General features: G+C 32.4%; 3 protein-coding genes across 3 annotated transcripts; 2 read left to right on the top strand and 1 right to left on the bottom strand.

Moving 5' to 3' along the window:
• The first annotated feature begins 6367 nt into the window (after window positions 1–6367).
• On the top strand, window positions 6368–8421 carry LOC111011962 (gibberellin 20 oxidase 3-like). Its single transcript, XM_022285968.2, has 3 exons — window positions 6368–6916; window positions 7253–7574; window positions 7952–8421. The coding sequence occupies exons 1-3, from the start codon at window positions 6372–6374 to the stop codon at window positions 8234–8236; spliced, it is 1152 nt and encodes a 383-aa protein (XP_022141660.1). The 5' UTR covers window positions 6368–6371; the 3' UTR covers window positions 8237–8421.
• A 6628-nt stretch (window positions 8422–15049) lies between these two features.
• Window positions 15050–19217, top strand: LOC111011918 (putative wall-associated receptor kinase-like 16). Its single transcript, XM_022285897.2, has 3 exons — window positions 15050–16137; window positions 17531–17692; window positions 17860–19217. The coding sequence occupies exons 1-3, from the start codon at window positions 15273–15275 to the stop codon at window positions 19065–19067; spliced, it is 2235 nt and encodes a 744-aa protein (XP_022141589.2). The 5' UTR covers window positions 15050–15272; the 3' UTR covers window positions 19068–19217.
• Window positions 19218–20208: 991 nt separating this feature from the next.
• LOC148212044 (uncharacterized) lies at window positions 20209–21415 on the bottom strand. Its single transcript, XM_088123224.1, has one exon. It carries the CDS (start codon window positions 21283–21285, stop codon window positions 20500–20502), a length of 786 nt encoding a protein of 261 aa, XP_087979350.1. The 5' UTR covers window positions 21286–21415; the 3' UTR covers window positions 20209–20499.
• Window positions 21416–22090: the final 675 nt, after the last annotated feature.

Genomic DNA, 22090 nt, shown 5'->3' with positions numbered 1-22090 from the left:
CTATTTAAGAAATTAGGAGGAAGGAAGGTGTCAAACAAAGTTGTTAACTTAAATTAATCATCCTCTCTCATTTTCACACATTTTTTTAACCCTGGATATATATTATTCAAATATATCCAAACACATAGATAATCCTAAAATTTAAATTCTCAACGTGAAATTAGCTCGAGGGGATGAGTTTAAATTTCCACCCCACTCGTAGTTAAAACATCATGAGTTTGAATCTCTCGCCTCACTCGTTATACTAAAAAATGATGACATTTAAATTTATATAATTGTATTGACTATTTAATTATCATTAAATTATCTATAATCTAATTGATCTAGATTTATGAATTATTATATGATCTAACATGATATATGATTTGTTCTTTAAAAACTATTAAAAAATTATCCATTCATACAATTTTTTTAATATTACTAATAATATTGAAAATTTAAAAAATTGCACGAAATCAAATTCTCACCTTATTTAGGGCAACGAAGTAAGGAATAGTGGAGAAGGAAGGAGATTGACCTCTCTTACAAAACAAAGTATATACAAATTATTTAAGATTTTAATCCTTAAAGAAGTATCAAGAAGTATCCTTGATGTCTTGGATTCAAGTCACATAGAACGCAATTCCAACAATGACTTCTTGAGTATGTACGGATACAGAGACAGTGTGTATATCTAAATATAGGGGCATAAGGGCCTAAGGACCACCGACTCTGGGTAATAAAAGAAAAATTAAGATTTTATATTTTCCTCTAATTTCTGTCCCTAAATTTTTTGAAAGGAAAGATGATGTGTAAAAACTTACCATGTAAAATTAATTGGTTTCTCCCCAAGGAAATTTGTATCTCCGCCCCTAATATACTATATTCTAAAATAATAATAATAATAATAAACTTTAAATTATATCTCACCTTGCTTGAATCACTTTTCTAAACCGTGTGTGAATGCATATTCCAACATGACATGCCCTACCAAGTAATTAAATTATATTAAAAGACATTTGGTAAAATGTTGACGCCTAATTAGAGCTACGGGGGCTCTGTCTTTGGCCCTTTCAGAGAGATTACCCAAGTTGTTGTACCATATAAAAACAAAGTCAAAGAATACAATTTGCAAATTTCTTATATTCTTTTTTACTTTTGAATATAGGCCGCCTCTTGTCATAACTTCCGGACCTAGAAATTTTAATCAATAAACTATAAATTACTTACCGAATATATTAAATAATCTTCGTTATTGGCTTAACATTTAGAGTTAGTTAAGAAGACTTGAAAGAACTTTAGGAATTTTTGTGGGACTAAGCTTTTTTTCCATAAAATGAAAGGAGGAATCCTTCGATCAGTTGCATAATTGAGAAAGATCAAAGACTCAGATATATGGATTCAAAGTATTTGTTCCTCCTATATATATAATTTTTCTTTTTCTTTTATATAGACCATTTCATATATAATTGTCAACACGAGCATAGTTCAAACATCTACTCCTTTTTCTTTAACATCAAAGATTCAAATTCCCACCTACCATATTTATTTGGTAATTTTTATTTATTAAGTGAAAGATTTGTTGTTGAATAATTTTATGGATTAGTGCCTTAATAACTCTCTAAATAAAGTTTTAGTTTAAATGATGTTTTAGTTTTACTCCAAAACTATTTTTTTAGTACAATATTTGGGGATGAGGGATCGAACTCACAATCTTTTAATTGAAGATATGTGTTAATTATCATTTAACTATGCTCGTTCTCTTGGACAGTTGTTTTAGAAATTGTAAATGATTTAATTTGACTTATGAGACGATGGCAGTTGCTAAAATATCGACACCATATATAGTTATGATTTTAGTTAATGTAAAGAATCTTAATTCCTAGATGTAGCAGTCACACAATTATTTTAAAAGTGCAAGAGTTTTTTTATATGTTATTTTTCCTTTTCATAAAGAGTCAGAAGTCATCATTCTTGATTAAAAAGAAAATTGCAACGAAATAAAAAAAAAATTATTGTTTAGACGGCGCCACCTCAAGGTCAAAGGCTGCAAATTTTGTTTAAAAACTAATTAATTACCAAGTCACCTCTCATTTTAATAACCATAGAAAGAGTTGCACCTTTTTTTAACACGTTTTTCACTGTTTTTTTCTTTTTCCTGATCGAATTGCTTGGGAATACAAGCTTCTAATTTTGAAAAAACAAAATCCATAAATTTGTCAAGGTATATCAACTTTTACCTTAAATTTGTCAATAATTATTAAATTCTTTATCTTTTATAGTTTTCTTTTTCAAAAAAATTTAGTTGGTGAATTGAAGGTTGGATAAAGGTAAATAATTTAATAATTATTCAAAGCTAAGGTTGAAGTTGATAAAAACTGATTAACAATTTAGGGTAAAAATTGAATTATTTTTCTTTTATTTATTTAAAAAACGGAAAATGTGCATGTTCGGGCTATGGGCTTATTCACGAATCACGGATGCTTACCCACCGCCATAGCCCAAGACAAGGCTTTCGCAAGGCAAGACAAAAGGATGCCTATTTTAGTAAAATGAGCATACTATAAAAATTATATCTATTTATTTAAATAAAATATTGAATTAGAGATATAATTTAGAAAAAAAAAAAAAAAAAAAACTTCTTACTTTATCCATATTCTTATTTATGAATGTTATAAATTTACAAGACTTATTAGAGTATTAGCCCATGAATACTGTATGCTTAACAAGTCTCCCTTGTTGTAAAGAGTGTTGGAGACATATCTTATAGTTTTAGAATATATATATATATTTTTTTTTGGTGATCCTCGACTACTTTAATTAGAACATTATTTTATTGGATCCCTAGAAGGCCTATTTGGCTACGGCGATTGGTGGCTTGTTAGCCACAAAAGTAAGCCACCCCTCCTTCCTAAATTTCAAAGAGACAGTTGATCAGTTTAACCTAACGTAGTTTAGGATTTACATATAATTGTGTATGTACATTTAGTTTGTCATGTAATTGGTTTAGCTACATTCTTTTGTTTGACCAAAAGGTAAAATGGTGGTAAGAATAGTTGTTCTGTAAAAGTTTATGTTGTGCTTAATAACGCTATCAGAGTTTTGTTAGTCAAAGTTTAGTTTAAAATTTAGAAGAAATTTGACTATGGACTCTATAGTTTGTGGGAGCATGTGATCGGCATGATTTACTCTAAAACTAGTAGGATGTTTTGAGATAGGGTATGTCACCCATGAATATTGATAACATTCATATATCTCCTCTTTTACACCATTTCTTTAATGGTATATGTATGCTTTCTTATCTTGTCCTCCCAAGATCTCAAATTTCATCTCTACAAAAGCTTAAATAACAAGAAGAAATTTTAAAAAGAAAAGAAGTCACTCTAATCATTTATGTGCTTTCTTCTCTTGTTATCTTATGATACTAAAAGAACTCTAATCATTTATGTTCTTTCTCCTCTTGTTATCTTATGATGCTAAAAGAACGATGATACGGATTACAATATAAAAACCAATAGTGATTTCACACAAGAATTAATATGCCAGCTCTCATGTTTGTAAAAGTCACTCAAAAGGAAATTTTCTCTAAAGACTTGAGTCCTAAGATCCTTACAAGTTACCCACTGTCACAAAACTCACCTAATTTCCAATATTCTTTGTCTCTCCACGACAAGATGCATGCCTAAGACAAATGGGAAATGCCTCTATTTTATAGGTCTAGATTTAGATTGGCAATGTGACCACACACAAGAATCACGAATTATGGCACATTGTCGCTATGGTCTTCTATTGTCGCATAAATTTTCCGAACATCATGGTGCCTAGCCATCTTCTTGATACCCATTAAAATGACCATCTTACAACGTGTTCATCCAAATTTCAATTTGGACTCCATAATCTTAACAATTATTCTTTAGATTTAGTCACACCCAATTACCACTACTATCATCCTAACAAAGGGTAATAATTTGATCCACCCTCATCACAACATGTATAATCTTTCAAATTCTTGTTAACTACGCCCTTAATTCCGAATTAGTATATTAGTTTATGCAACTCTAGGAAGAAAACCCTTTTATTGTCGAACCCTATAAACCAAAATGGGACAGATAGAAAATGTCGGCCAAAAAAGTTGATCATTGGAGTGTTTTCCCTCGAGTTCTATTGGAAGAAAGAAATAGAGGCCCCCTCCAACTTTTTAAAGGCACTCCTCACAAAAAGTGATATCTACAAAAAACCAATCTCCAATCATGAACAATTTGACAAATTTCTTTTTTCCTTTGTTTTTTTTTTCTTGAAAAGGGTTTGCCCGACATTTGCTTAAGAAAAAGGAGTCCAATGATATAACACCTAGGTTGTCTCTACTGTTCTTTACACATCTTGACATTCCCAATCTTAACAACAACAGTGTTCAAATCAAGATTGTTACAGCTTCTGTCTTTCTTTTCTGCACAAAAATTTCATCCATTGGCGAGTTACATCGAGCACTCTAGTAATTAATTAATAACAATCATATATTCATTATTCCTTTGAACACACATACATTTATTTAGCTGTCTTAATGAATTTAAGGTGAAAGAATTTCAAGATTCAGATGTGAAATCTAAAAAATGCAAAGATATTCATAGGGGAAAAAGAGGGAAGAAAAGAGGCCCCCATTATTGAAAGCATTTTTACAACGTTGAATGAGAGATGATTAATTGGTGTGTGGGGGTCGAGAATCCACTTTTTTTTTTTTTTTTACAAGGTTACATCGGAGGTAGAGAAGATTCAAAAACCATGAAAAAGACTATACTTTGGATAAGAACATATACTTATTAGAAATAATTACTGGTTTTATATTTAAATGAGATTATATTGTATCATGTTATGAATCATTACTAATGTTTTTTTTTTCAAATTTTAAACTATTGTGGGAGGATCAAACTATCAACCTTTTAATATGATAATTGGTATTTTATTTATGCTTAATTCTGAAATGGAACTTTTCAGTATTGAGACAGCTATAGGGCTTATTAATTAATTTGAGACTTATGGACAGCATGGTGCCAAGTAGCTGTAATCTTTTTGTATGCCACTTTCATTTGATTGTTGTTGGTTGCAACACAAGGCATATCCGATCCCTTGTAAATTTCTTCTACTTTCCTTGATTGAGTCAATTATTTGCTACCCACATGTCTCTAACTATGATATTAATTACTTCTGGAGGCAGATCTATCATAGCAATTAAAAATTAAACATTTACAAATATAGCAAAAAGTAAGGCAAAACAAATCAATTTAAATTCATCATTTTAGTCCATCTAAACAATTAGTAAAGCATAGTTGAACAATAAAAATATGCTAATTATTGGATGTCCTCCAAGGGACAAAAATATTCTAATTACATTACCAAAGTTCACTAATTAAATTTTTAAAAAAATTGTATATCTGTAATTAGTTTTACAAAAACATATTTAAAAACAGAGACCCACTTAAAATTTTCCATTTTTATTTTGGAAGAATATATTTGCACATCTTCCATTATTGGTAATTCAAAATTATACCATTTGTCAATCATCTGTCAATGATCATCAGTTGGAGATTTGTCAAAATAAACAAAAAGTAAATAAATCAGAAGAATTTAGAAGGATCGAGTTTAATTAAACCATGGATGCCACCCATCTAGGAATTATTTTCTACGAAAGCTAGCCTGAACTCATGAATATAAAAATAAAAAAAAAGATATGATTTTTATTTATTTTAAAAGTTTAGCTTACTTTTATTTCTATAATAACTAAAATACAATGAATATCTAATAGGCAGTTAGATTTTCTTATTATGGAATCAAATAATAAGACACATGAAAATGTAATTTTTTTTAATATCATGGTGCAAATTTTATTTGGTTAAAAGTACTTTTTTAACCCCTGACCAATTTTTTAAAAAATCCACTTTTAGTCTTCCATTAATCACACATTAAAATTCATGAAGAACACACCCTAAATCATCCCGAAATCTAAAATCTCTTAAACTATTGGATTATATCATATTTAGTATTCTAATAAATATAGCGCTTAGTGTTGTCTTCTCAAGTTCTTGATTTTAGTTATGTGATGCACCACTTCCTTCACTCCTTTTCTCTATTACGTTTCATTAAAGTTTCAAAACTGGTTTAACAACAAATCATACATTTGTTGTCTAAAATGAGTCTAACAAAGAAGAGAGGACACATGCGATAGTTTTAGTTCAATATTTCCTTCGATAACATGATATATAACCACTAAAAAAAGATTGATGTAATTTGATTATTTTATTCCAAAACCTCCACCGTAGATCACTTATCAACCACTATATATATAAATGGAAACTCCCTCATAATTCAATCCAAAGTGGCAATTACTTCTATTTGTAATGGATTCAAGTAGCCCATTGTTGGTCTTCTCCTCTCAGTCCCAATTAGAGCCACAAGACCAACGACCCTCCACTCAACTTTCCTTTCTCGACAATTCCCAATCAAACAAAACCCTCCTCCTACCTTCCAAATTCATTTGGCCAAAAGGGGATTTAGTAGACGCTCACCACAAGCTCACAGAGCCCTACGTAGACCTCCAAGGCTTCCTCAAGGGCGATAAAAACGCAACCATTGCAGCTTCCAACCTCGTAAGAAAGGCCTGCATGAAACATGGCTTCTTCCAAGTGGTGAACCATGGCGTGGATCACACCCTGTTGGCCACCGCCCTCGATAAAATGGGCTCTCTTTTTAACCTCCCTTCAAACCTCAAGACTAGAGCATCCAAAATGTGGGGCTTCTCCACCGCCCATTCTAATCGCTTTTCCTCAAAGCTGCCATGGAAGGAAACTTTCTCCTTTGGCTTTGACCATTGCATCACCTCCAACGATCCCTCTGTGGCCCATTTTTTCACTTCTACTTTAGGCAAGGAATTTGAAGAAATCGGGTAAGTCTTGGTCCTGTCTTGTTTATGTTAAGATATTCCTATACGAATTAAATTTACCCAATTCATTAGCTTAAGTTTTTGGATTGAGAAGAGTTTATTCATCCATATTTCAATTATTTATTCCCTATTTATTATGATTTCTACTCGTTGGAATTGCAAATTATATATCTAACTTATAGTTGGGTCTGGTTGCAATTTTCCAAACTCAGGAGTATTGAAATACCCATATATGAATTAAGCTTACTCAATTTGTTCGTGGATTGAGTAGTCATCCTGAATGATTTCTCCTCATTTATGTTTTCGTTTGTTAATAGTTTGATGAAATTTGATAACTAGGGTTGTGTACCAAAAGTACTGCGAAGCAATGAGGGAGCTGTCGCTTGCAATAACGGAGCTTTTGGCCATAAGCTTAGGAGTGGAGAGGTGGGAACTGCGCAAGTTTTTCGAAGATGGAAGCTCCATAATGCGATTGAACAGCTACCCAATTTGCCAACAAGGCGGCGTCACCCTCGGAACTGGGCCTCACTGTGACCCAACAGGCTTGACCATCCTCCACCAGGACCAGGTCGGCGGCCTCGAGGTGTTCGCCAACAACAAATGGCACACCGTTCAGCCCTCCCACAATGCACTCGTCGTTAACATTGGCGACCTCTTCATGGTTACCTCCCAAAACCAAAAACATACTTCAATTCAAACATTTAAAAGCTTGAGCTGAGTTGGATATGATTTGAACACAAGTAATCGTGCTCTGATTACATAATAAACCATTAGTTAACCTAAAAACTCAACTCTTATATATCCAATATAAATGATAAAATTTATTCTAATCCATGGATTAAATTTTTGGATTCATTGATGATCTATTCATACCTAAGATGGTATCACATGGAGAAGTGTTTTGTATGTTCAAACTCTTGCATTATTATTTCTTCTTTATTTATCATTCATTAGCTTTGAATTTATTGATCGTTTCTTCCTGTTTAATAATCATCAACGCATTGATTTGAAAGTGTTTTTTTGTTGACTTTTGTGGAGGCGCTGTGCAATGGGGAATACAAAAGCTGCGTGCATAGGGCGGTGGTGAACAAGCACAAGGAGAGGAGGTCGCTGGCTTTTTTCCTGTGTCCGAGGAAAGATAAAGTGGTGAGGCCGCCGGAGAATCTTGTCGCCGGCGATGGGGCGAGGAAGTACCCAGATTTTTCGTGGTCGGAGCTGCTTGAGTTCACTCAGAAATACTACAGAGCTGACGCTGCAACTCTCCCAAACTTCACCAAATGGCTCGTGTCGTCTAGGGCCTCTGATCTTCATTCGTCGACTTGAAGAATTTATCAGTTTTTTAGGAGCAAATGCAAAGCTCTTAGCTTGGGGTGGTGTTTTGTTTGGTTAAGTGTGGAGGTTAATGATCAGTGATTGATGATTATTTTCTTTTGAACCAATTAAGATTAAGGGTGGCTGTATTATTTAATTATGAGTGAAATTATAAATGATGAAATAAAAATATTATTTTTAAATGTAGTAACAAGTTTAAAATTGTAACGAAATAGAAAATTTTAATTTAAAATCAAACAAAAAACCTATCACATGAGAAATATCAAGAAAATAATCATGATATTTTTTTAAAAGAAAAAAAGTTATTGACATTAACAAACGTTTATGAATTTTAGAGGAATTTTCAATTATGCCTCCATCGTTTCAAAAGTTTCACTTCTATTTTCAATTTTTAGAATTGTTCAAAAAATATCCTCCCAACGAAAATGTGTGATAGTGAACATATAAAAACAAAAGATACACGATCGATTGAACTACAATTCCAGGAAAATTAGGTGTACAGCTTAAAATTATTATTTTTTCTCGTTGGATTTCATTCGAACCATTTGGTTTCGCCCATAATTGGTGTGGTTTCAACCTTCAATTATGCATTCTCTTAAACTTTTTTAATATGTTTTAATTTTGCTCCTATTATTTTAAAAAATATTTCATCATTATTACCTTTTAATGACCATCATTAAAAGTTAAAATTGTTGTACATGTAGTGAATTCTTAACCCTATTTTGTTTCAAAACAATCATTCCATTAACTCCCCAATTAAACAAAAGACTGAAATGTAAAGTGTGGAAAGTTAAACATGGACACAAAATAGCAGTTCGGGGGATTGAATGTCTTCATGAAATGAGAGGAAGACTCAGCGATTTATTATTATTATTATTATTTTTTTTTTTTGGAGAAATTTGAAAAGTAAGTGTGATTTCATATAAAGTTAAGTGTCCGTCTTTCCAGAAAGAACAACAATTCTTTTTTTTTTTTTTTAGAATTTTAAAAAGATTTGGGTGTTAAAATTAAACTTTCTAAAACTATAGGAGTATAATTCAGAGTTAACCCAAAGGTTCAAGGACATAACCGACATGACATATACCTCTGTTTTTATAACTCATCATCCAATGTACTTCCATGTCATATTTATATTTTTTTAATGAAAAAGATAAAAAAAATATTTTTAAATAATTTTAAAGATGGAGGGTAGAATTAAAACTTTATTGAAACAATCAAATCAGCGCATAATTAAATCATACTCTAACCTTCAAGACTTATTTTGAATAAAACCTTTTCTAAAATACATATATATACATATATATATATATATATATATTTTGTCATTAGATGACTTTGTAAGATTATCACCTACTTAAATTATCAATAATGATCATTTTAGGAATGATACTTCCAATTGTTGTCCTGAGAAATGGTCATTTATGAGAAATCACATTAAAGACAATAAGATCAAAAAGACTAATTTTTAAATTTTACAAAGAGGAAAAAAAATCAATATAAGTCACCAATGTGCACTTTTTTTTTCTCGAATATTTATATTATAAATTTTTATTAAGTCATTTATCTTTTCAACGTGACATCTTTAACCTTGTATATCGTCTAATTATATATAAGTCGACAAAAAGAAGTCTACATGATTTAGATATACTAAATATATTTCAAACGGACAAAAACCGTTGATGCAATTTATTTTCAATGGCCAATATACATAGTTAAAAGAAAGATATATATATATATTTCAATAATTTTTTCTATCATTATTTGTAATTTGTGTGCGAAAAAGTGATAGTCTCGATCATATGTTTTGTGAATGGTATGAACTTAAAATTATTTGAAGAGACAACAAAACCACGTCGGTTTACGATTACATGTTTTTCCCTAAAACATGGAAAAAAGCATTTTTTCATATTTATTCCTTTTGGATGCTGATTTGTTCTTGTACACCCCACACCCACATTAATGCTGTACGACATGTCCCCCTTCTCCTTGGGGGCCCTTCCCCTACTTGTGTGCCACTGCTTTAAAGTTATGCCCTTAATATCACAACATATAACATCACACAAGAGTTTAATTTTCTAAAAGCAACATTTTTATTTTATTAAAAAGACCATTAAAATATGAAATATATATAATATTGTAGGACATATGTTAATTCACCGTGATTATTATGATTTTTTCTTTAATTAATTGTCTTGGTCTAACATTCATATCTAAGCCACTCATCAAATTATACATCATTCTATAATATGGACTCGGCATTTGGTGACCCTGACATTCTCCTACGACTTAGTTGTACTATCTGCTTGACTCTACTTGATTTGAGTTGCTTGGAGAGTGAAGTTTGTCCCTACAAACCAACACGGGTTCTTTCAGCGTGTTTTGTCCTCACTCACATTCTTCTTATGACAATTCTCTTGAGAGATCATCCAACCTAAGATTTCTTCCAACCAAACATGTCCAACTTTGAATTTCTTATGATTCAACTATCGAAAATAAAGGTGCATATTGTTGGTATAGGTAGTCACTACCAATTTTTTTAAGTCTTTCTTAACCAACTTGCACGATCTCGGCATCCCTTTTATTCAGATATAGTTTTGATTCATTCATGTATATTTCCTCTACTCGGGTGTCACGTGTTATATTCAACCATCATGGTTAAAAGATATATATCATTCAAGTCAAATAATTGATTGATAGGGTTTACTTTTATGTTGGATGGTACGTGGCAAAGACTTGGAGCTTTGTGGTACCACCTACCATGAGGTCCTGTGTTCGAACTCTGCGTTAGTCACAGTATCAGTCAAACCAGGTATCGAACCCCATTATAGAGACCCAGAAGTCATCGATACTTTGTTTTTTAATTACAATCAAAGCTGCACATAAAAGACCAAAAACAGAGTGGGATAACTTGATTAAGTTAACACAGTTATTAGGGTAGGGCAGAGGCATGGACAAGCAAGGAAGCTCGTTTGTCTTATTGGCCGACCTTGACCTGTAAATATATATAATGGTTTAGGAAGAAAAAGAAGAATTAATAGTAGAATAAAAACATAGGACCAACAATTCAGCTGATCCCGATCATTGAAGATGTTTAAACCTACTTTAAAAAAGGGGTGTCAATGTGGCAATATATAATGAAATTAATGGACCCCTACCCTACTTCAACAGGGTATCACATATAAAACCTTCATCTTGTGCACCTTCATTATGAGAGATTATTCTGCAACATATATATCCTAATTAGGCTACAACATATCTAAATAGTTTATTACTTCTAATTAAGGCATGGCTTAAATGAGTGCAACCACAAATTATTCAAAAAAAAATGTAGAAAACAAATTAAATGGAGAGAAATTATCCTAAATAACCACTTTTTTGAGATATTATTTAATACGAAGAAGTACTTTTTATTACAACAAGTGGGAGTAGGGGATTCAAATCCATGGCCTCTTTATCAAAAACATGTACCAATTACTGTTATGTTAGGTTAAGTTTATGTTAGTAAAATAGTAGAACAATTTTCTTTTTTTTTTTTTTTTTGTTGAGAAGAATGATGGAGTAATTCTCTCCTCTTAATTTGTTGTAATGTTTAAGATTTTGTATCTGTTTTATATTTTTCCTTTTTCTCCCTGAGAATTGAAAGTTTTCCTATAAACCAACATTTGGAGTTTTCACGGTCGGGTCCGGAATCAATCACTTGGGCCTAGTGGGCCACCCATCTGAAATGGGCAATCCTCGTCTAAATACTGGGCTGGGCCGGAGTTTCTGCTGGTAGTTGTAGTTCCTGAATGACGTCCATTAGGCCTACAAGAGTTTGTTTGTTTGTTATATCTCATTATCCTTATCCGCCGAAAATAGAATAAATAATTAGTCATTTTTCAAAAATTATAATTTATCCTTATATATTGGTTTATGGTACATTTGCAGCATTTGACCTGGGGGAGTTGGCAGCAGTTATAATCGATATATTTATAGCCAATACACAAAAACATTTTTTTTAAAATAATACTTTACCAAAAATAATTCATCTTTTATTCATTACTATTCAATTATTAAATTATTTACGAGTAAGAGGGAGAAATACATAAAAGTAGATATTTTTCTAATATTGATACTATCGATCAATATTTTTCTTTTTGATAAGAGAGGAGAAGTTTTACATCCATTGAATCATATTGATCAACGTAATTAACTAATCAAGTCGTCATTCTTCGTTCTAAAATTAATATGTCAACCTGAACATAGCTCAATAGATTAAGGTATATACATCATCAATTAAAATGTATGAATTTGAATTCTCATTTCTACATACGATTGTACCAAAAGAAAATACTATAAATTTTCTCACGAGGGGTCAATCGACATTTCCATTGTATTGTAAAAAAAAAAATCAACATTATATAAAAAATATCACATAATATAAACTAATCATTTTTAACTTAGAAACTCTGAAATGCTTATTTTTTCATTTAAATATTTGTTATCAATTTTTTATTTCTATAATCTTTCAAAAACTATCGGCATTGATATTTTATGAATATTTTCATCCACATTTCCATAAATTATTTGAGAACTCGACATTTTTATTTATATTGATATTTAAAATCTTACTCGACTTGGTTTTTTTTCTTTTAATATAACTGTTGTCTTGGTCACGTAACGTTGTCTACTCACATCTCCATCAAAGACCAAGACAAAGTCGTCCCTTGTTTTAGTTGTCAACATATTAAATATCCTACTCCATATATCATATATTTGATTTGATTAGTATTTTCTTAATTAGAAGATGAAGGTTCAATCATCGATCCCATATTTATTCTACAAAAAAATTAGAAGACATGACTAATTTGAATATAGCTCAAGTAGTTACGTATCTATTTTTTGTATAATGAATTTTAAAATCAAGTCTCTCCTGTTTTCTTTTGTAAAATAAAAAATAAGAGGAGGACAGGATAGTTATTTGTGATGGATCAAAATAATTTAGAGACACTGGTCAAAATTTTCTCGGTTTTAATGAGTTAATTCTATCACCAATCTAAAAATCTTTGTAACGGTTTAATTATATTTTAGTTTCTCAAACTCTAATCTACAAACTTGAAAGTATCTATTTTGTCTTACTTTTATTTTAATTTCAATTGCAAACCACATAGGTTGGAGTATGGGAAAAGTTTTAGGTGGAGAAATAATCTAATAAAAGTTAGAGGGGTTTTTTTTTTTTTGGAAAAGTATTGTGATTTTTAAAAAGATTGGAAAAAATGAATAGTTCCAAAATTATTTAGAAAAGAAGGGTTGGTTTTTATCTTTATCAAATAAGTTGCTCGAATAGACCATTGGACTAAGAATAAGTTTATCGATACATTGATACGCTAGAAAAGCTAAGACTTTTCAAATGGCGTGTCCATATTAATTTTTTGATCATGACGTATTAACGAGGTGCGGATGACTAGATGCGTGAGTCATGGGAGAATAATTTTAGTATTATGGAAGTATCATACCTCGTTATTCACACTATACTTTCGTGTTTATGAGAGAAAAAATTGATGACCAGAAATTTTATTAAGTCACAGGGAATATTAGTGCAGAAATAGGTGGTGTCAAACCCCTTTTTCTTTTTCCTCTTTTGTGAAGGGATTGGCGTGTCAAAACTTTGGTACAAACTTTTCATACAAAATAAAAATAAAAATAATAATAATAATAATAATAAAATAACCTAATAAAGAAAGTTCCACAAACATCCTTAAAATTTGACTTTTGTCCTTTCGTTTTAGAATATGGTGAGTGGAAAATAATGGAAGGAAATAACAAATTTAATATCTACATTTTAGTTTTGTAAATATAGTAAGATTTTTTTGAAAAAATAGAGGTTCAAATAATAAAATATCAAATTTATTCTCGTAGTCCTGATATACCAATAATTAAGCACTAATATATATCTGATATATACTTGATATACCTATGATTTACTATTGATATACAATTGATATATCGTTGATATAAATATGATATCCACTGATACAACTTTTGATATGCAATTAATATTCTCTCCACTCTTAAATTATCTTCTCTTCCCTAATATACTTACACTCTCAAGATAAAGAACTTTATTTTTAAAAATTTTTTATTTTATTTATTTTTGAATAAAAACTAAAATTCAAAAGAGAAAAACATTAAATCTTTTTTTTCTTTCATTTCTTCTTCTCATGACACGATTGCTATTCCAAATCTGTGGGTCCCGAAGATATTAGAGGTCTGTTTGGTTGGAAACTCGTATTTTATTTTTTGTTTTCATATTCGCTGAATCCATTGCGTTTGACAGAATTTTTTAGATTAGTTTTTAAAAACAGTTTTCAGATTGTGTGATCCAAACAATAGAAATTCTGAAAATTACTTTTTTATGTTTTTAGTGTTTTTAGATTCAAAATTTGAAATTTGTAAGATGCAGAATTATATTAAAAAGATAAAAACTTTGATAAAATATATTACTTCATATATAAACTCATTTTATACTTGTTAAAATTAAAACATGTAAAATATAATGTATTCTAAATTATATAACCTTATCATACAAAATTCATAAAAAAAATGTTAATAGATTACTTAATATAAATTTAGATTAAACTAAAATTTAGTTTGTAACTAGTTTTAGTTTACAAATATATTGCTAAACAAGCCTTGAGTTCGTACAAAGACAAAAAAAAAAAACAAAAAAAACACCACTTTGGTTAAAACTAAAAAAAAAAAATATACTTTTCCAATTTTATTTGAAAAGTCATACTACTTTTCCTAAAACTAAAAAATGCTGGTAAAAATTGATGAGCTTAATATAATTATTGAAATAGGTTAGATAATGTGTGAAAGTGATGGGTGATGAGTCAACCACCTTTAGTTGAAAGTTGGATTTCAACTTCCGATCATCCCTGAATTATACTCATGTCGGCTGAAACGTTACTCCATGTAACATCTTAAATACAATTTAAAATTCTCGGCACTCTTGGTTAAAGAAAACCAAAACACAGCATCCCCATTGATGGAGTCCCTTGTGCGACTGATCGTCATATTCATGGCGGTGAACATAGCCATATTATCAACACCCATTATAGCTTCTCAAGCCTTACCCGGCTGTGACGAATGGTGCGGCGACTTACGAATCCCATATCCATTCGGCATGAAAGAAGAGTGTTATCTCAACAAAACTTTCTCCATTAACTGCAAGAAACCCAACAACAACAATAACGAACCCCCAACCGCGTTCCTAATGGACACCAACATCAGCGTCACCAAAATAGCAATCTCCGGCGAGCTCCACGTCATGCAGCCCATAGTACGAGATTGCTACAATGTTCCAACACACCATAATGATTCCTCTGTCCCGAACATAACGTCTCTCTCGGCGCCGGCAATTTTCCCGGTTGCCGCCGCAAAAAACAAGTTCGTCACCGTCGGCTGCAACACCTTAGGCTTAATCGGCGGCGAGCTCAATGGGAGCGAATATGTAAGTGGGTGTGTTTCCGTGTGTTTGAACGAAAGTGCTATTGTTAATGGGTCCTGCTCTGGCTCTGGGTGCTGTCAGTTGGAGATTCCAAAAGGGTTGAGGAATTTGTCTTTGGCTATGTACAGTATCCCATTGAATTATACTTTGGATTTCAATCCCTGTGGGTATGCTTTTGTGACTGAAGATGAGGGGTTCGAGTTTTCGTCCAAGTATATTACAAATTTTGGAGATGAGGAAGTTGGGGTTGTGCTTGATTGGGGCATCACAAACCAAACAAATTATCATCAGTGTGGACAAAATAGCACGAGGAATAGTAGCTTCTCCGATGATGGATCTCAATATCGTTGTGAGTGCTTCAAAGGTTTCGATGGGAATCCATATCTCCCTCAAGGTTGTCAAGGTAAGAGCTTTAAAATCTCTAGGTCCGAATCTTTTATGAAAAATACTTGATTCGGAGTAATTTTATCTTTACCACCATTAAATAGTTGTTACAATTAGAGAAATGAAAAAATAAAGATTTTTTAAAAAATAATGAATTGTTAAATATTTAATGGTGACAAAGAGAAAGCATGAGGAACCAAGTATTTTCCATCTTTTATTCCACGTACCCATTATGAAATCTAATCAATTTTGCATTTTTCACTCTAACCTTTCTACTTTGTTGAATCCTCTGAACTTAGGCCGTATATATATATAGAGAATAAGTGGTTTTCTTTTCTAATGGAATGGTTCAATACTTTTAATTTAGAGCTGGTTTCGATATAATTAAAAATATTTTTGTACGAAATACTGGTTTCTGGAAAATTCGATATCCATCAATTGACCAAAACTTACCATCTATGGTCATGATTCATGAACCCCTTTTAAATGCTTTTGGATTTTTTCAAAATCATCATTATTCAAAACTCAAAAGTCACTATTTTAAAATGGACTGAGTTCTAATAAAGGCAATTTGTCACCCTGGGACCTAGTGGCCTTGTGGTCAAATAAGAATACTTTTTTTTCGATTCGAATCATACCGAACGCGTATTTGGGACATTTCCCTCCTTCCACTCCCATTCGAGGACGAGTCCCACAATGCTGGTTATAGTGTTGGGTGGCCGTCGACAATCTGGATTATAGGAATCAAACTGGTGAAGCCACCTGACTCTGAGTTATAAAAGAATAAAAATAATAATAATTGATCCTGTTAAAATTGCTTACCTGCCTTTAGATAACTATCGTGTTCAAAATTATGATGCTCCACCCACTCATTTTGATAATAAAGTAATAAGGTTTCAGATTTTAAGAGTTTATTTTTCGGGAATGTAGATGACTAGCATCTAGAAATGCACGAAACTTCATATGTCCGGAATTTTAGATATCTCGCATCTTCAGATAACCACGTTTGTTTCGTAGGTATATTTTTAAACATATCCGGAAATATTTGGATAACCACGTTTGTTTTGCATGATTTATTCTTAGGAATAGGTTAAGTTTATAGAATGTTCCAAAAATGCACTCACAAATATTTATATAATTTATAAAAATTCATCTAATATAATAGATTTATTTGAATTAATTTAATATTTTTATTTTTTATATGTTATTTTGTACAACAAAATAATTCATTATTAATTTAATATAAGTTTCATTTTCAACTTTAATACTTTTCAAAACGAAAATAGACGAAGGTACCTGGATATGTTAGATTGCTGTAAAACAAAGTAATCATTCTCATTGGAATCTTGGATTCTCACTAAACAAACCGATCCCTTATTGTTATTAAATTTGAATTTTCTTTTTTTTCTCAGACATAGATGAATGCAAGAATGATACGCATGACTGCAAATATGAGTGTGTTAACACAGAAGGAAACTATACCTGCAATTGTCCAAAGGATTTTAAAGGAGATGGGAGACGTGGGGGAGAAGGTTGCACCCCAAACTCCAAGTCCTACATTCACATCATCCTCGGTGAGTTTATATATATATATATATATATATATATATATATATATATATATTTCGATATTCAGAATTATGTAATTATTAACCGGAAGAGTTTTTTCATGTGAAATTTTGGTTGCATATTGTTTTTCATTACAATATTCTTAAAAGAGAATGGAAATAATAAAATGCAGGAGTTGGCGTGGGGTTCACAGTTTTGCTGATTGTCAGTTCAAGATTCTACTTGGGCTACAGAAAGTGGAAATTCCTCAAATTGAAAGAGGAGTTTTTCGAGAAAAATGGAGGCTTGATGCTCCAACATCATCTTTCTCAGTGGCAATCATCCGCCGACATGGTCAGAATCTTCACCCAAGAGGAGCTGGAGAAGGCCACGAACAAGTACGATGAGAGCGCAGTGGTCGGAAAAGGCGGATACGGCACCGTTTACAAAGGAGTGCTGGAGGATGGTTTGGTAGTTGCAATAAAGAAATCGAAATTAGTGGACCAATCCCAAACTTCCCAATTCATCAACGAAGTGATGGTTCTGTCCCAAATCAACCACCGCAACGTGGTCAAGCTCTTGGGCTGCTGTTTGGAGACCCAAGTTCCATTATTGGTCTACGAGTTCATCACCAACGGCACACTTTACGACCACATCCATGACAAAGACAATCACAATTCTCTTCCATGGGAAGCCCGCTTGAGAATTGCTTCGGAAACTGCGGGGGTAATTTCGTATTTGCATTCCTCAGCCTCCACTCCAATCATCCACAGAGACATCAAGACCACCAACATACTATTAGACCAAAACTACACTGCCAAAGTCTCTGATTTCGGTGCTTCCAAGTTGGTCCCATTGGATCAAACTCAGCTGTCCACGATGGTGCAAGGGACTCTCGGGTATCTGGACCCGGAGTACCTGTTGACAAGTGAGTTGACGGAGAAGAGCGACGTGTACAGCTTTGGAATAGTGCTGATGGAGCTCATAACGGGGAAGAAGGCGGTAAGTTTCAAGGGGCCGGAAGCGGAGAGGAATCTGGCGATGTACGTGCTGAGTGCAATGAAGGAGGATCGTTTGGAAGAAGTTGTGGAGAAGGAAATGGCGAGGGAGGGGACGTTGGAGCAGATAAAAGAAGTGGCAAAGGTAGCAAAAGAGTGTTTGAGAGTAAGGGGGGAGGAGAGGCCGAGCATGAAGGAAGTAGCCATGGAGTTGGAGGGATTGAGAGTTTTGCAAGTTGAGCATTCGTGGGTTAATGATAAGAATTCATCAAACGCAGAAGAGATGGCATGTTTGCTAGATGGAGATATAGAATTGAGCCAATATGTTGTGAGTGACAGTATAAATACTGTGGGCGATAGCATAAAGGCTCAGATTGTGTCACAGATTCACGATGGCAGATGATCATTCATTATGCTTCCCCATATGAAAATATGGTTCTTCAAGCATCTATTTTTATTTGGGCTAATTTTCTATTTTATGTTAAATAATGTCTCTCAAATCTGATGGTTGTATTCTAAAAAGTTTACACTACATCTATGATATTCTTTATTTTCATTCTCTCTGTTTGTAATTGCTTATTAACTATAAAATATGGAGAGATAGGTTAAAAAAATCAATTTAAAATTTACTTTCACCTACATCCACCTTTATTTTATCCAACTAATCTACGTTACCACTGGACGTTAAATTTGAATTCTAAATTTTGGTATGAATCTTTGGCCTAACACATTATATTTCTTAGCCAGCACAAATTCCTCTGATCATAATGCACTGTCAAGAATCACAAGTTATTACAAATATATTGTGATTTTATCTCATACAATCACCTTGACAATCGAATGTAATCAAATATATTTATTCTACACAGGAATTACGGATATAGGTTGCGAGAGATTTTGGGCCCAACTGGACTTGGGCTCATTTTCCTATAGTTTGTATTAAACCTTTACTTGTCCATCTATGTAGCATATAAATAGTGACATTTATCTTCACATAAACCTAAATTTAATTTACACATAAACCTAAATTTGAATAAAAAAAAAGTGTTATCCCTTACTTGTCATTATTAAAGAATTAATAACTATTTTTTCTCTCTTTTATGCATTCATTTCTCTTAAATTTGAATTTTTTAATGATAGTAAGTAGGAAGATATTTATTTATTATTAAATACCTTAGTTTTATTTATTTATTTATTTACTATTTTGGTTTACAAATTTGGAATCAATAAAATTATAGAGGTAATTTTGCCTACATCATACAGGCTATCCAAGAAAATCTAAAATCATTAGTAAGATTTAACTATTTTAAAGATAGATAACAATATTAAAGTATTAAAAATGAAAATGGTGGTCCGAAACCAACTTTTAGTTCAAACTTATGAGTTTGAAAGGAAGAGCTTCTGCCCGTTGCCCTCAGAAAAAGACAAAAAAAAAAAAGGGCCCATAATGGACAGCCATTTATTATTATTATTTTTTTAATAAAAAACATACATTAACTTTTCAAACAAAAAAAAAATTGCATATATGAGACGATAGCAAGATCAATATGAATGCCATGTTCTTAATTCCACTACAAAGAATGGAGATAAAAAGAAAAATTACAACCAGAGAAGTTGAAATATAACTCTGCAAACCTAACATTCCCATCAAATATTAGGAAGGTAATTAAACAATATTTGATCTAGGTGATCATTAATTCAACAAATGCATGTTGAGAGGAAGAGGAAATAAAAAAGAAACAAAAAACAATACAAACACAAGATATGAAAAGTAATGTGTGTGTATATGTAATATATATTGTGTATATGCAAACCAGACATACTAAATTAAATTTCTATAGAAAGATAAAGCAATCCAACGAGATTAAGGGATTATCAATATCCTCCATAGCCACCACCGTATCAAAATCTTGAATATCCTCCGAAGCTGCTTCTCTCGCCGCCACCTCGTCTATCTTCGAACTGATCCGATGAATGCAACTAATTTCCTTCTTCATCGGAGCAGGTGAATGTAAGTAACTATTTCCTTTCGCCGGCGCCACCCGTCTGGTCGGAGACGGCGACGGAGGCCGCTGCTCCTTCCTGAAGCTCTTCTGGCGCGGGGGCGTTGGCGAGGGTGAGGGCGAGCATGGACGGACTCTCTTCAGGGGTGTGGACCTCGAGACCCTCTGCGGGGAAGGCTGGCGCGGGCGGTGGCGGAACACCGGTGAAACCGGCTTCACGGGGGAGTTGAGGCGCAAAGCTCTCCCCGGCGACAACAAGGCGTTGGCTTTAAGGGAATTGATACGTGCAACGTGAGGGTTTTGTTTATAACAGGACCACAAGTAGTCGTCGGAGAAAGGCGCAGACCGCGACGTGGCGGTCGAGGCCGAGCTGAGGGTGGTGGCGGAAGAGAGACAAGTGAAGGAAGAGAGGGAAGAAGTAGAAGGGGAAGGAGAAGGAGGATAGGGAGAGATTTTGTTGGAGAGATCTAAAGAGAGAGAATTACAAGGAGGATTTGTTAATGGGGATTGGGGGATTATGAGGAGCTTGTCGTGGACGAGATTGTTGAGATCCAAGTTACAAGATGGGTGTTGTTTGATCATCATCTTGGGTTTGCATTTGCTAATGCAAGAACCCATTTTGATATTCTTGGAAGATCAAAATTATGGGAACTGCAGAAGAAGAAGATGTAGGGTTTTTTTTTTCATTTTCATGGAGCTGTGAGTTTGAACATATAAAGGGGAAAGCTGGTCGAGAAGTAGTGGAATGGAAGCTTTTTTACTTTTGGAGAATTTTTTTGAATTTGGTTGCCGCGGATCAAAACCGTTGCACAACGGTTATAATCTTCGTAGGAGGGTATTTAATCTTTTAATATTCTCAAATGAGTTCTCCCCATTTCAAAAGGAAAAAAAAGTTTGTTTAAAAAGAAAAAAAAAATAGTTAGCTCCTTGATACTAAGCAACAATCTCGTACCCACACTATTAAATATTTGATAATTAGAAGAAAAATATAACAACATAAATTTTTTATAAAAGTCAATGAGATTGTCAATTTTTTAATGACGACAAAATTTGGTTCTAGCGATTATGAGTCAAATATTTTCTAAAAAAAATGGAAAATTTTGGTTCTCTCACGTTAAAGAGTAACTTTCTCCTTGACCCCATTAAATATTTCGACAGAAATGCAAAAAATAAATAAATAAATAAGGACTTGTCAAATATTTAATGATTTTAAGGAGAAAGTTACTCCTCTTAGCTTTGTAGCGAAGTTTTTTCTAAAACAATTTATGTTTAGTTTATAACCACCCCATTTTTTTTTTAAATTATGCTGGTTTTTTTTCCCAAATTCTTTGATGTATTTCTACATTTTCTTAAAAACAATATTTACATTCTTAGTAAAATTTTAAAATCAGAAACAAATTTTGAAAACTATTTCAAAATATAA

Source organism: Momordica charantia, assembly GCF_013281855.1.
Source record: "Momordica charantia cultivar OHB3-1 chromosome 4 unlocalized genomic scaffold, Mcharantia_2.0 BLBB01000004.1, whole genome shotgun sequence".
Taxonomy (NCBI): Eukaryota; Viridiplantae; Streptophyta; class Magnoliopsida; order Cucurbitales; family Cucurbitaceae; genus Momordica; species Momordica charantia.
The sequence above is the reverse complement of the archived record's forward strand: the minus strand, read 5'-3'. Positions and strand labels throughout refer to the sequence as shown.

Bases quoted from the DNA above. Each gene is read 5' to 3' on its own strand.
- LOC111011962 (XM_022285968.2), top strand. From the start codon at position 6,372: ATGGATTCAAGTAGCCCATTGTTGGTCTTCTCCTCTCAGTCCCAATTA. The intron at 6,917-7,252 runs GTAAGTCTTGGT...TTTGATAACTAG, and splicing joins AAGGAATTTGAAGAAATCGG to GGTTGTGTACCAAAAGTACT. The intron at 7,575-7,951 runs GTTACCTCCCAA...ACTTTTGTGGAG, and splicing joins ACATTGGCGACCTCTTCATG to GCGCTGTGCAATGGGGAATA.
- LOC111011918 (XM_022285897.2), top strand. From the start codon at position 15,273: ATGGAGTCCCTTGTGCGACTGATCGTCATATTCATGGCGGTGAACATA. The intron at 16,138-17,530 runs GTAAGAGCTTTA...TTTTTTTCTCAG, and splicing joins TCTCCCTCAAGGTTGTCAAG to ACATAGATGAATGCAAGAAT. The intron at 17,693-17,859 runs GTGAGTTTATAT...AATAAAATGCAG, and splicing joins CTACATTCACATCATCCTCG to GAGTTGGCGTGGGGTTCACA.
- LOC148212044 (XM_088123224.1), bottom strand. From the start codon at position 21,285: ATGGGTTCTTGCATTAGCAAATGCAAACCCAAGATGATGATCAAACAA.